The following is a 14,733-nucleotide window of genomic DNA, read 5'->3' on the forward strand; positions in this document are numbered from 1 at the left end:
GACTGTTTACACTTTCATGCCCATCCAGTGTTTGGCCAGCCTCTCTGTTGAGGCCACTGCCACTAATGCCAATTTCTACCAGGTGTGGTTGTGCTGGTGCTATGGATAACTGTCCATAGGGGAAGTAGCTAAGACAACAGACATACTTCACAAGCCCTATCAGACATACCTTGCTCTTATATAGAATTCTTCATCCATGTTATTTATGTTATCATAGCACCTAGGAGTCCCAGTCATGGACCAGGACCCCATTGTGCTAGGTGCTGTACAAACCATAGATCTCAAAGCACTTTACAAAGGTGGTCAATATCATTATCCCCATTTTACAGATGGGGAAACAGAGGTGAAGTGGCTTGCCCAAGGTCATCTAGCTGTCCAGGAGCAGACTAGGGAAGCTAAGGGTTCTGCATCCCAGTATAGTGCTCTGACCACTAGGTCATACTGCAGGTTGAACCAACAGCCTGCCAGTAAGAAGTTCCATACTGCATTGTCTATCCTGTGTCTCCTTCCACTCCTCCCCCAAAACGCATATCTATCTGCAACCAGCTATAAGAGTATCATTGACAACTGTACCTAATTGGTATGCTGTAGCTTGTGTCAGCTTATGTGCCATCCAGGGGACTTTGTTCATGGAGAAGATGCTACATTAGAAAAACATTCTGGAACAAATTCTGATCTGGGATGCACATGTGGTCCCCATTGACTTCAGTGGGAGCCGAGCCTACAGCTGAGACAGAATTTGTCCCTTCAGTGAGCAATTCCCGTAATATGAGAAATGACACTTAATGGTCTCGTTATTGTTATTAATCATTTATATTGTGGTAGCAATTAGAGGGCTCAGCCAAGCCCAGGTCCCAGTGAACTGAGTGCTGCACATGTAGTTATATTAGCTCCTTCCAAACACACTTTAATATGGATATCGCTTTTCCAGAAGTTGTCGGGTGAGATTTTCAAAGGTGCTCAGCTTCGATCTGACTTTGCTCTCATAGAAGACAACGTGCGTTTTCCCAATGTCTTTAACAGACCCAGAGTTAGGCCATGGCAGGCTGCTTTCCACCAACTGCAATGGGAGCAGAATTAGGCCAGGGCCGAGTACTTTTAAAAATCTCACCTGTCCATTTGAAGATGAAGGGCAGATTTCAATTTGGGCAGGAAGGGCCTGATTCTGAACACCCTCTGGGTGTACCACTCCCACTGAACTCAGGACTTGGGCCCTAAGTGTTTTCTTATGTTGTATTGTGTGCAGTGATACAGACGATTGAGAAGATATTAAATCCGGAGATGGACAAAACAGGTTTGGTTTTGAGATGGTTCTGATCCAGGACCCAGTTATCCAAACTTCAGAGTTCAAAGAGAATTGGATGAACGGTTCTGATTTTGTACCACTGTAGTAAAAGGATTCTGTATTCCACATTTTGCTTTCGCACATCAGATATTCTATATTACATGATTTCTAAATTCATATCCAAGAAGCAGAAGCTAGAAAATGGGTAACAAAGAAAGTCAAGCAAAACTAAAGCCCTAATCCTGCCTAGAATTGTGCAGGTATGTAACTTTACCGCCATTGACTGCTATTCATTTGAGTAAAGTTCACATGCCTACGTTTTTGCAGGATCTGCCCCTGAGATCATACCATCTAATCACACAACACTAAAGCTTTTTCCCCCCTCTCTGATACACTGTATAAAGTGGGCATTTAAAAACCTTGAGATTTTTGTAATGAGTTTGCAATAGCTTTAATGTGCGGGGAGGAGGAGGGTTGTCTGTTACAAAGAAGGCTAGGAATGTTTTTACTGTAATATTGGTGTAATGTTGATCAGTTGTGATTAGTTTTTAAACCCAGACTAGGATGGTTGTGATGCCCATGGAAGGATTCCTGTGATTCCTAAGCAAACATCTGCCACCTGTTGCTGCAGCGCTCCGGGAACACTACAGAACTCAGGGAATCCCCTCCAGCTAAAGAATAGATTAAGGCCCCAATTCTGCAGCTGGATCCATGAACTCTTGTTCCTGTGTAAAACTGATTGCAAGAAACAGGGCTAATTTAATAGGACATTGATTTTTTTTTAAATGAAGATTGCTTAGACTCTAGTCTGGTTTTTGAAGGTTTGGAGGATTAGAGAAAACTGACAATATGTTAGCTGTCCTGTTTGCTGCGTTGTAGCCATGTTGTTCCCAGCCAAGCCCACAGTTCTCAAGGAGAGGGTCTTCAAGCCAGAAAGACTCCCTTTTTTTATTTGTTGTTGTTATTGGTGTTGTGGTAGCAAACAAGGTCCTAATCATGGCCCTACTGTGTGAGGTGCTGTATGCACACCCAGATAGACATCTTCCTGCCCCAAAGATTTTATAATTTAAATCCTCAGTTCTTCAAAGACTCATGCTTAACTTTACGCACCAAGTATTCCCATTGACTTCAAGGGGGACTTTCAAAGGCAAACACTTAGATAAGTCTGTGGAGGACTGGGGCCTCTTTTGAAACAGGGTGCATTCAGTGAGTGTGACATACCAAAGAGAGAGAGGGTGGATAAGAAAGGTAAGATCCGGGGGTTCCATAAGTTACATTTGTGCATCTCCTGGTGCTTCCAAATCACCTGAAAGTGCTTTAAAAAGAAAAAAAAAAGTAAGCTGATCATTTTTATTAAAAAATATAAAAACAAGCCCATAAAACCCTCCTACTTTATAACATACGGGCTTCTATTAACAGCTGTCCATAGAATACTCCTGTAACTCACGTTGTAGAGGCATGTGCTAAAGGATCCAGATTGTATCTTACTGACACTTGTTCATAATGGTCTGAATCAGTTGTGCCTGTATCTATAGTATACGATTCTGGCACCCAAGGTGTCTGTCAAGAAAAGGGATCTTGGTAGGTTAAAAATTATGCTACTATAATATTATATTTTTTTAAAATTATATTGTTTTTAATTTATATTGTATTGTAAGAGTATCCGCGACAACTGAACCTAACTGGTATGCTGTAGTGTAGCTTGTTCAGGTTGACTGATACCTCCCATTATAGGACTCCATTTTCAGTTGTTTATAACTTTGCAAACTTTAACCACTTGAGGTGAAATTTTCCATGCCGGGTCTCTGCCTCAGGTGGCTTTGAAAAATTTCAGCCAAAATGGTCCAGCTGTTTCTGAGAACGAGGCTGGGGGAACAATACATTGTTTTGCCCATTTAAAAAAATCCTGATGGCCTTTTCTTTGAAAAGCCCTATGCTTTGGAGGAGGAACTTGACATTTGGCAGGGTGACCGTCTTTGTGTCAGGGAGATGCGTTTTGCCTTCCCCATGAATATCCACCCAAATTTGGCCAAGCTATAAGCCTTTGAAAAATTGCAGTTCGTGCTCAGTAGAGACTTCGATTTTAGCAGTTCAATTTCCCAAAGATTCCATCCACCACGGTGGAGTAGGACTTTGCCTGCAACGCAGCTCTGGGCAGTGCCAGGGTTGGGCATCTGAACTGAGAGCAGGGAGCCTGTCTCTCCTGTGCTTTCAGTGACTCCTCTTCTAGGCCTAGGCAGAGGAGGAGGCTGCCAGATTCAAATGCAGATGAGATAAGAGCTGGCCCTGCAGGGAAGATGGGGGAGTAGACTGGGACAAGAAACCTGAGGCAGAAGATAATTTTTCACTTGACCAGAGCTCAAAGAGCCCACTCAGATGCGCCCACATTCCACTTCCCCGCTCCGCCCCAGTCCCCAACCCCACTCCACACCTCCCCCCAAGGCTCCATCCCCACAAAACCTCTTCCAGCCCCTACTCTGCCCCTCCCCAGAGCACACCCTGCCCTCGCTCCTCCTGCTCCCCCCAGTGCCTCCTGTATGCTGCTGAACAGCTGATCAGAAGGCTCTGCGGGGGAGGGAGGGAGCTGATCAGTGGGGCTACTGGTGGGTGCTGAGCACCCCTATTTTTTCCCCGTGGGTGCTCCAATGTGGAGCACCCACGGAGTCAGTGCCTATGCTATGACTGGAGGCTAATGGTAGGGAGGAAGAGAGGGAAATGGACTGGGAGTTGGGATGGAGGGAACTGGGACTGACTGGTCAAGGAGATTGGAGCTGAGAACCAGTGCGGGGGGGGAAAACAGATGTGAGGAAGATCTGGGGTGTGGGGAGAGAACTGGCATTGGATGGGCAGAGACACTCTGTCAAGGATTTGTGAAGGAGAATACTAAGATTGGATGAGAAGCCCAAGGAAGGAGATTGGCACAGGGACCCAGGGGGATGGAGAATGTTGGAGAAGGGGAGATCAGATGAGGGACAGGGAGAGGGAGACTGAAACTAGCTGGACAAAGACGCTGGGCACAAGGAGCTGTGGGCTTACGGGGGTGGCGGGAGCTGGGAATGGCTTGGCAAGGAGACTGGGAGTAGGGGTGAGACTGAGATAGAGAGTCCAGAGGGGTGAGACTAGCCTGGCTGGGCAAAGAGAATGGGCCTGAGATGAGAAGCCTGAGGAGTGGAGATTGGGACTGGCTAGGTTTAGAGAATGGGATTAGAACAAAGAGCAGGGGTGGGGGGTGAACAGGACTGGGGCAGGGACATGTTGGAGACGATTAGGCAGAAGCGGTCACCCTTAGGGGGGAATGGGCAGAAGATTCTGTGCCTATTAGAACACACTCCCCTCCAGAGACTGGAACGGAACCCAAGATTCCTGAGTGTTACCATTCCTCTGCTATCAGCAAATATCTGTGAAACTCACTGGCAAAGAAGCCCATACACCTCTAGTGCTGATCCACGTGAGGATGACAACTGACTACAAGGGGCCTCACTTGCTAGGGGCAAAAGTAGTTGTTGGTTTACAAATAAATGTCATTTGGCTACTAAATCCAATAGGTGCTTTTAAAAATCTCCAAAATCTAAATTTGGAGCTGCAGAATATCCTTTAATTTAGATAGTGTATGTGCCAAATTGTAAATCTTTGTGTAAGTCCCCGGGATATTACTGTAAACAACTAACTAGTGTAAAACGTACATATCCGTATTCTGCAACAATCTTAAAATCTTAACAAGTTGAAGCATCGTACTTAAAAGCAAGCTCGTGAGACACCTCGTGGTCATTGGGAGTATAACAGGAAGGGAAGATTTAGCACCAAATTATATTTTACCAAGATGCACTAACCAGCAGTGCCAATCTCACCAAGTGTAGTTGTAGCCATGTTGGTCCCAGGGTATAGACAGACAAGCTGGGTGAGATAATATCTTTTATTGGACCAACTTCTGTTAGTGTGAGAGACAAGCTTTGGAGAGTGGCGTGAAAGCTTGTCTCTGTCACCAACAGAGGTTGGTCCAGTAGAAGATATTACCTCACCCACTTTGTCTCTCTGATCTCACCAAAGTCATCCTCTTTTCCAGTGCATGTTAACGTCTGGTTTTGATGATAGGAAATGATTTAATTTTTTGTTTGTATTTTTGGCAAATAATTTGTTTTGAACATGTAGGGGATCAGATGCAAGATCTGAAAGTAGAAGGGTGTGATTGTGTGGCTTTTAGAAGAACATGAAATAACTAGAAAACAATAAGTATACACTTTGGAACAGCGAGGGAAAGGCAGAATTTCACAGATAGAGTCAGTGGTAATGGGGCAGAGTGAAACCTCTCATTTGCTGCATGTGCGGTGCTAGAGAGCCCTGGGGGGATTGAACTGCGGGATTTTAAAGCCTCTACTTCTTGAACTAAAAGACCCTGTTAGCTAAGGCTGGAGCAGGCTCAATCTATATGTGGCCCAATCACCATTAGAGGGGGACAGAGCACTGCACCCTTAAAAAAGATGCATTTGCTCTGCTGCAAGCTTAGCCAGCCCTGCTAGGAGGAGCTGGGGGCCATTGCTCTATGGTTCCTCTCCCCCTTTAATTTGACTTTTGCCTCCAGGGGCATCAGGAAGAAGTAGTCTCTGCCCCCATGGGAGCCCACTGACTTGTGAGCCACCCCTAATCCGCCCCCGTGGTTGCTGGTGATCAATACAGCAGCCTGCCTTTGGGGAGTGCACTCCCTTCTCGGCGCTCTTAGCCACAGCCGGCCTGGGAAGAGAAAGATTAGGAGCAGGATTTGAACCTGTGGCACACACGTAGCAATATGCAAAGCATTATCACTCCACTAGCCAGGGAAAGTCCCTTCTAAAGGGCCTGATCCTGGGAGCTGAAGTCAATGGGAGGTGAAGTCTCCCAGCGTCTCTCAGGTGTTCAGTATTTCCCAGGACTGGGCCCAGAAGCTGTGTGCCGTTGGCATTACCAGGCACCTCTGGCAGGGGTACGGAAGCTCTCCATCGTGCTGTGATTGATGTAGATCAGTGGGGGCAGTATGGAAAAATCTGCCTGTGCTATGCCTCCTTTGTAGCTAGAGACAGCTCAGTCACCAGGGCAGCACCTTTCGCCAGCGCTAAATTCTCTGGGTCAAGGGAGTTCGAAAATTGTTCCCAGCTAAAATTCTAGTGCTTGAGTTCCCTGGGCTGGGTTTGACATGGGTGCACAGTTGGGGGCAACACAAGGAAATTCTCCCCGCCCTGTTGCATCACCTGCACAAGGACCTGGCACAATTGCAATCCCTGACCTCAGGGGACTTCCCTCGTCCGTCTGCCCTGAAGGGGGCAGGAAGACGGCAGAGCCATGGCACCAGTCCATGAAGCAGGCCAGCTGCATTGGAAGAAGCAGGCTGCCCTGTCCCTGTGGTGTGGCTCTGTACTGCCCCCTGCTGGAGCCAGAGGCTAACTGGCCTCATTGGTCTTGTGTGTTAGCGAGCAGACGGCTCTGTGAATGCCATTAGATGGAGCTTCCTATAGCCTGCACGGAGTTGAACGCAGCTGTGCCCGGTGTAGCTGGTGTTATGGGATCTTCCCTTTTGTCAAATAGAAGTGAGCCGAGTCGGCGTGTTTGTTAGGATGGACCTTAGGGCTTGTTTACACAGGAAAGCTATATTTAAATTGGTAGAGCTATACCAGTGTAATGCACCCCTGGCCCCCAGGGGGGCACTGCTATTCCATTATAACACACCCACATGGCGAGTTATACCATATAACTATTGCTGTTTAACCACACTGGTATCATTATCTGCGCATCACTGGAAACATTTCCCATGGCGATAAGCTCTTGTGCTGTAGGGACGCTTGGCCCAGATACCGACCTGCACCGTGCTATCTAGTCCATTGGAATGAGAGGCAGTCAGGTCAGGAATCTTACATGGCCGCCTCATTTGTGGCGATGCCGCCATCGGAGCTTAGATCCCAAGGCGATCAGTACCTTGGATACCACTGCAGCCACGTGAGTGGCTGTCTGCCGTGTCACTACGTGCTGTGACTTATGGACCGTAGCTGGGGTATCAGCTCAGAAAGTTAAATATCTCTGCTTTCCCCACTCGCCCCCTCCTGGGCAGAGATGCATGGACAGCTGCACCTCTTGTGTCCCCTGGTTACAGGGCTACTGCTGCAGGACCCACGCTGCCAGGGATGTGTCCTCCTGATGCTGCTCAGTAGAGGCTATTTGGGGGGGGTGGCAGGGAGATAGAACTGGGTAGGGTTTACTACTGCTCCATGCTAGGTGCTCAGATCTGCTCTGATGTGTGATGGCTCCAGCCCCAGCCTTCCCCACTACACCGCCGCTGAGCCTCAGCAGAATGCCGTCCTTGAGGAGCCTGGGGGTACATCTTACATCTATACACCAGCCTACAGAAAGCCTGAGTAAATGGGGTTTGCACGAGGGAACAGTACAGGGATTGGGGCGGAACAAAATCCGACCCACCGGCAGGGCCTGGGGTAGCTCCACAGCCCTTCCAGGGTTGTTTTTCCAACTCCAGGGCTGGAAAAGAAGTCCGTACCCACTAAGCATGGACCTAATGGCCGTGCCTCTGCTCCTCCCCAAATGTCCTCTCCCCAATGGCCCATGCAGAGCTGGCATAGGCTCAATTCCACAGTATGCAGGTTGTGGAGACCCTGAGTGTCTGCTCCACAGCTACATACACTGCCTGTTGGAGCCACGGCCGGTCTGAACTTTAGGGATCTTCTGTAGGTGGGTGGAAGTTCACCTTTCCAGAGCAGACAGTGTTGCCATGCTTTTTCCCAGAAAGCTGCGTAGCTCGTCTTGCCAGTAAACCCACTTTAGTAACTAAACTGCATTGGAAAGTTGTTATTATTATTCACTATTTGTATTAGGATCAAGTTTGGGTGGTAGGTGCTGTCCAAGGCAGGGACTGTAACTACCTCTGTGAACAGCTGACAAGCGAAGATGAGCAATATGCAATGGCTGGGGGAGGAAGTCCAGCTGCAAAGCACTCGCTATACATATGCAGATTTGCTCATTTTTTTTTTTTTAATTTTGTAATTACATAAATATCACTCTTCCCACACTGTCCCTGGCCATTAAACACTGGGTGATTTCTTGGATCCATCATTGTAGAAATGGGTCTTATTTAATTTGTTTCCTCCTTTAGCATTTAATGTCAAAGTTTTGATTGTCAAATAACCCAAGAGACTTGCACATATCACAATATTTTGGATACTGAGTTGGAGCCAAATGATTCCAGCCTAGAAGTGAGGGTGTGGAGTGGAAACACCAACTCACATTATCTGTAGCAGGTGGGTGGGTGGATTAGTTCTAGGTAGGGATGAATTTTAACCTACCTCTCCAGGTACTTATGTGATCCTTCATCACTGCATCTTAGGCCCAGATCCTCAATGGTATATAGGTGTTAAACTCCCATTGAAATCAATGCGCATTAGGTGCCTGCATACCTTTGAGTTCTGGGCCTTAGTGCCTCCCAAGTATCTCTCCTGACAATATCCTGGGGTGGTAGAGAAGCATGAGTATCCTCAGTTTACGGATGGGGAAATGGGGTAGAAAGAGATTAAGTGACTTGCTCACGGTCAAGAGGAAGATGATAGCAGAGCTAGGATCTGAGTGCCAATCTCATACCATAACCACAAGACCATTCTTCCTTCCTAGTCCTGTCCTTTTTAATATTATGTATATTTTTAAAAAAAAGGGCTAAATTGGGGGCTTAATGTGACAGCACCCCTTTAAGTATCTATGCTCAAGTGATAACAGGTGGCTGTGACTTTTGTTTTGTAGGCAGGACAAGCTAAAAATCCACATGCGGAAACACACAGGAGAAAGGCCATACCTCTGCATACACTGCAATGCCAAATTCGTGCACAACTACGACCTAAAGAACCACATGCGCATTCACACGGGTGTCCGGCCTTACCAGTGTGAATTCTGCTACAAGAGCTTCACGCGCTCCGACCACCTCCACCGCCATATCAAGCGGCAGAGCTGTCGAATATCGAGGCCCAGGAGGGGGCGCAAGCCCGCAGCCTGGAGGGCGGCCAGCTTGCTGTTTGCACAGAATGGCCAGCCAGATGAAAAAGGCTTCATGATGCCTCCAACTCTGGAGGAGATGAGCAGCCATCTTGGCACCACGGCCATGTGCCTTCCAGGCCCCAGCCACAAGCACTTCATGAGTGGGGCCAAGAATGCTCTAAACCTGCAAGATCTAGAGAGCCAGTTTGAAGAAACCCAAATGAAGCTGTTTGGGAGGACGCATCTGGACATGGAAAGGAATGGGGGCATCTTTGCCTTTGCCCTGGGCCATAACGAGAACATCTCGGCACGGCCATACTTCCCTCTCCCTGACCCTTGGAGCACAGGATTCAATGGACTGCCCGGATTAAACCATGTGGCTCCAATTTCTGAGGCTAGCAACTAAACCAGTTCTACCCATGTATTGGGTGTGGTACGTTCCATACCATTCTTAAAGAGTGAACAACTCTCTCTGATTCTCACCTGCTGTCTCCCATCATCTCACTCCAAAGAAACAATTGGTCGCCCATGTGAATCTAGACTGTGCCGTAGGATGGTAGGCGGAGCCACACCCGAACAGACAATGGACATTCTTCTGAATGAGGTGCTGCTGTTGGTATTATTCTGTGATTGTACTAGGAAATGTAGGTTGAGTTAGTCCGTGACTCCATCAGCACAGTCTGCTAGGGGTGTCCTTTTAGACCATTTGTAGGATGCTTGGCATAAGAGCTGACAAGCTTATCTCCTCCCAACCTGCCCTTGGTTCTTGGAATCCAATTTTGAGGGAGTGGGAAGGGTCAAGCTCCAGGATGCAGGTGGCTGGTCTTTTGAATGCTTCTGAAAACATCATTTGCCTTAGTTTGGAGGTCAAGACAGTGCTTCGGAAGGAGATTTCCATTGCTCTCCATTCGTGATACCAGATGGTCAGCTGGACATCAGTGAAGATGGCAAACCATTTTTTGGCCACTTCTAAATTCCTTATTTTTTTTAATCCCACAATCAAATGACAAAAACAGTCTGAAAGGGCCTCGACATGGGCCAGATTCTTAGCTGGTGCAAATGAATGCCCCTCTGTGCAGCTGTGCTGATTTATTGCAGCTGAGGATCTGGCCTAGGGTCATTACCAATTACTAGCAAATATGTCACATGTCAGAATCCCTTGCCGAAATTCTGAGCATACAAAGACCCTGCTGTACAGGAGCATCTGGGAAAAGGATTCGGATATTGCTCAGGGGATCCTGATTGAAAATTATTATACTAAAGAGTCCACAAAACAAGACTGTCACTGAGTGCCAGTAGAAATCATTCTTCAGCATTTGTCAGCTCAGAAATATAGGGCTTACAACATAAAATATGAGATACTCCACTGAAAGAAGGCTTTGATAGCAATGTGCTTCTAGTTTCCCCTTTTAAACAGTGGTGGTAACTTTTTAACAAACAGTCTACTGAGGTGACCTGCAGTTAGTTTGATGCCAATACAGAGACTGGTTTTAAGTTTAATCAAGGCTCAAAAATGTAAATTTTAAAAACTATGGCGTGCTCGCTCTTTTTACTGTTATCTTTCGGTTTCAGCAGAATCAAAGGGAACCAGAGGACCATAGTTTCTTTTTTTAAAATTTCAGTTCATCTATTAAAGGTGCTGCTCTTCAGTCACAATTCGAGGAGGGTCACTCCACTGGAGCACTGACGTTGCTACGTGCACGGGACAAAATGAGAACCCTCTTCGAAGTCGCTCTCACATATGATTCCCTTTGTCAAGAAGCACTTCGAGAATAAATAATTCCTTTCTGCTTTGAGAACACATTTAAAAGAATGATCCTGATGAACTGCCTGAGACTAGCTTCCCCCCGCCCTCCAAAATTAAATGCACAGAGACGCTGTGTGCCATGAACAGTGGGAACTGGAAAGAAAACTTTTTAAAACTGCATCAAACTTTTTTTTGTATATGTACCAACTTCTTATACAAACTACATTTTACAGACAACTGGTTATTTCAGGTGTTTTTGTCTACGATTTGGAGTCATGTAAAGTATCCAAAGATGCTGAGTACTGTATAATCTACGAGAACTTGAAGCAAGGTGTGTTTTTGGTTTTAATTTTGTTTTTGGTTTTTAATTTTTTTTTCCTGTTTGTCTGTGGGGAAAAAAACTTTGAAAGTTTTCTATTTATAACTATTTTTATGTGATTGCTTTATGTACAAAAAAAAAAGAAAGGAAAAAAATACACACAAACAAGTTTGCCTTAGTTAATCATGGGACAATCATCCTTAACTTTAGTTGAACCTATAGATTTTTTTAAAACGACAGGCTACTTTTACATATTTATTAAACAGTATTAATTGAGTCTCTTAAATTCTGAACAGGACTTGGTTCTTGTGTGTGTGGCAAACATTGGAAAGCCAAACTGTTCCAGAAGTCCAACCAATGACAAATTTTTACTGCAACATTTAAATGCCAATTTGTTTGCAGAATATACAAATTTGGCGGCTTCCAAAGGCTTTTTGTAAAATATTCACTCCTTTATTTAATTGTCTAGCTGCAATGTTTATGGTTAACGGAAACCATTGTTATTATTATTACAATAAGAAGTTAAGGCTGATTTTCCCTGAATGAGCTCTTTTTGGTTGTATGTAGCTGGCTGAGATCATTTCATGGTGGAAGGAATATAACAGACTCTATTTCTGCCTTGCAGTTTCTTTACATTTCAATGTTGTGCGGTGATGTTGGGCCACAGGTATATATACAGGTGTTCATGTGTGTGTGAAACATTGGAGGGCGCATCTCACCGTGCCTTCTCCATGACCCTGCCATAACTCAGCCTTGCTCTCCTAATCATGAACTGCATGTCAACCGTGACTGTCAATGAGGTTCTTTTCAGCTGCTCCCTGGGAGTCTGAGAGGCTGATAGCATTTATAGCAGTATAACTCTATTAGTTGCAAGGGAGTCCCTTCTGATTTCAACTGGTGTGAGAACAGAATCAGGCCTTTTGCCTGGAAGGAACTAGATATGGCTACATTCTCTCTGAGCTAGTGGTGAGGTTTAGGGTGACCAGATAACAAGTGTGAAAAAGTGGGACACTTTTGGGGGGGGGAGGCCTGGGGAGGCAGGGGGAGGTAATATAGTTGCGTATATAAGACAAAGCCCCTAATATTGGGACGATCCCAATAAAATTGGGATGTCTGGTCACCCTAGTGAGGTGGCATCTTCTTCCTCTTCTCATCATTATTAATTATGGCCCAGATACTGGAGGTACTTAAGCATATGCCTAATTTTAAGCACTTGTGTAGCCCCGTTGACTTCAGGGCCTATCATTCTTGTCACAGCGGAAGAACGACATAGCTCTCCATTTTTAGAAAAGACCAGAAGCCTGAAAAAAGTGGAACTAATACATTAAAAGAGAGAGAGTTTAACTTTCCTCATAAGAGCAGTGACTAGAAATCAGACAGGAAGCCACATACAATTCTATCCAACTGGTAGAGCCCCTGGTAAGTCACCTTGAGACACCAGATGTTTGAGTAGCTACATATTCAGTTAATCAAGTGAAAGGATAAGTGCTAAGCCCTGGTCAGCTTTGCCAGTTGGCCACGAATTCCTGCAAACGGATAAGAAAACACGCAGTAGTTCAGTTATATTGTCTGTTCAGACAGCCATCATCCCCAGTACCAGAAAGATGTGGACAAACTGGTTGATAATTCTCACACACAAAATATATTTGCACTATATCTACACACACACGGGACATGTCATTCTGTCATGATGCATGCACTAATAAGTGATGTTTACACGGTCTGGGTAGCTCTGCTTGAGCTAGCGCACAATTAACTAGCAGTGTGGACGTTGTGCCACGGTCTAGCCGCCTGGGTCCAAGGCTGCCCAACCTCCTGGGTCCGTACTAAGGCAGCTAGCCCACACTGCTGCTTGTGTCACAAGGCCCACAGTGATATTTTTAGCGCACTAGCTCGAGCCGAGCTAGCGCAAGTCTGTCTACCCGGACTGGGAGACGTGCTCCCAGCTGCAGTGTAAACCTACCCGTTCCGACCTTAAAGTCTATGAGTCTATTGAGGCCATGATTTTGAAAATCTGGTGCTGCAAATGTATAGGGAGCCAGTTCTGCCAAGTTCTGAGCACTCTCAATTACAATGGTCAGGCTTAGAAAAGTCATCTCGTTTCCTTTCTTTTGTCTCTGTGCAAAGGCAAAAGAGAGAACGTACCTTCAGAATGTTTCATTCTAGACAGACAGGAGAGCAGGAGTTTCTTGTGACCCCACAAATGGGCAGGGACAGCTGGAGAACAGAAGCAGCTCTGCCTCCAGTCACCTTCCCCATTTGCTGGGGAGAGTAGTTGGCTGGGTGCATGAGGGTAGAAAGTTACTGCACAAATAACAGGTGAAGGAACCAGTGTTTCCAACTCTCGTTATTCTATCATGAGTCTCAAGATAGTCGGTGTTTCACTTGAAGCCCCAGCTCCTGGAGTCAGGTGATTACAGGAGAATCTCAGCTTGCATTAGAACAGTAAGTTCGTAGTACTCATGCTTGCAGAGAAAAGCTTGACAATGCCCCTTGCATACAAGGCTCAGAAACCAGAGAGTAAATAAAAAAGATCCCAGCTTTTAGTGTTCTTTTTAAATCTTGTGCTGTTTATACCACACTTGTGATTTTGGGGGCAGAAGGGGGGGCCTGACTGAAAGGGTTGAAAATGCTAAGCTTGAATATGCTTACTAGGTGCTTTCCCACTCTCTCTCTCCCCCCACCCCGAGAGAAAAATGTAACTGCCTCACAGCACAGTGTATAATACCTGTGGCCTGGAAATGCCTTTTTAGTTGTTTTTCTGTGTCGAACCAATGTTTTACTTGACTTGCACTAATTGCTGTAGAGCAGTATATGGTTAGATTTCTTTGGTTTGATTTATTTTTTTGGTTGCAATTCCTATTGGCTAACGAGCTGGCAGTCCTATAAACATACCTGTTGCACATTTTACACCCCTGGACAAAATAAAATATAACCCGAAACAGCCAGTGTCCTAGATATTCTGAATGTAGCCACTTTGCATCCCAATGCCCCAGCCGGCACCATGGAAAATTCTGCTTCCTTTTGCAGAGCATCTAAAAACCAGCAACACTTAGGGCTTGAGCTTGCAAGTCCTTGCTCGGGGTGCAGCCTCCAGTGATGGTGCAATGGCTGCTCCATGTGGGCTCCAGTAGAGTTAAGTGCCTCTAGGCTGCGGGTCTGTCTACACTTAAAATGCTGTGTCAATGCAGCTGCGCTGGTTCAGTGAAGATGCTATCTATGCTGACAGGAGGGCTTCACACATTGGCGTAGGTAATCCACCTCCCTGAGAGGCAGTAGCTATGAGAAGTCCTCCCGTTGACATAGCACTGTCTACACTGGGAATTAGGTCAGTATAACTGCACCGCTCAGTGCTGTGGATTTTCCACACCCTTGCGTGACATA

At 46.0% G+C, this 14,733-nt stretch overlaps 1 protein-coding gene across 3 annotated transcripts in view; it reads left to right on the forward strand.

Moving 5' to 3' along the window:
* ZBTB7C (zinc finger and BTB domain containing 7C) overlaps window positions 1–14,295 on the forward strand; it is a 299,969-nt gene extending 285,674 nt beyond the window's left edge. For all 3 annotated transcript variants that reach the window (XM_054032726.1, XM_054032725.1, XM_054032724.1), the window contains one exon: window positions 9,053–14,295. In XM_054032726.1, the coding sequence (XP_053888701.1) occupies window positions 9,053–9,689 (637 nt within the window). In that variant the 3' untranslated portion in view covers window positions 9,690–14,295. The remainder of the gene's footprint in view (window positions 1–9,052) is intronic.
* Window positions 14,296–14,733: the final 438 nt, after the last annotated feature.

This window comes from Malaclemys terrapin, chromosome 6 (assembly GCF_027887155.1).
Source record: "Malaclemys terrapin pileata isolate rMalTer1 chromosome 6, rMalTer1.hap1, whole genome shotgun sequence".
NCBI lineage: Eukaryota > Metazoa > Chordata > Testudines > Emydidae > Malaclemys > Malaclemys terrapin.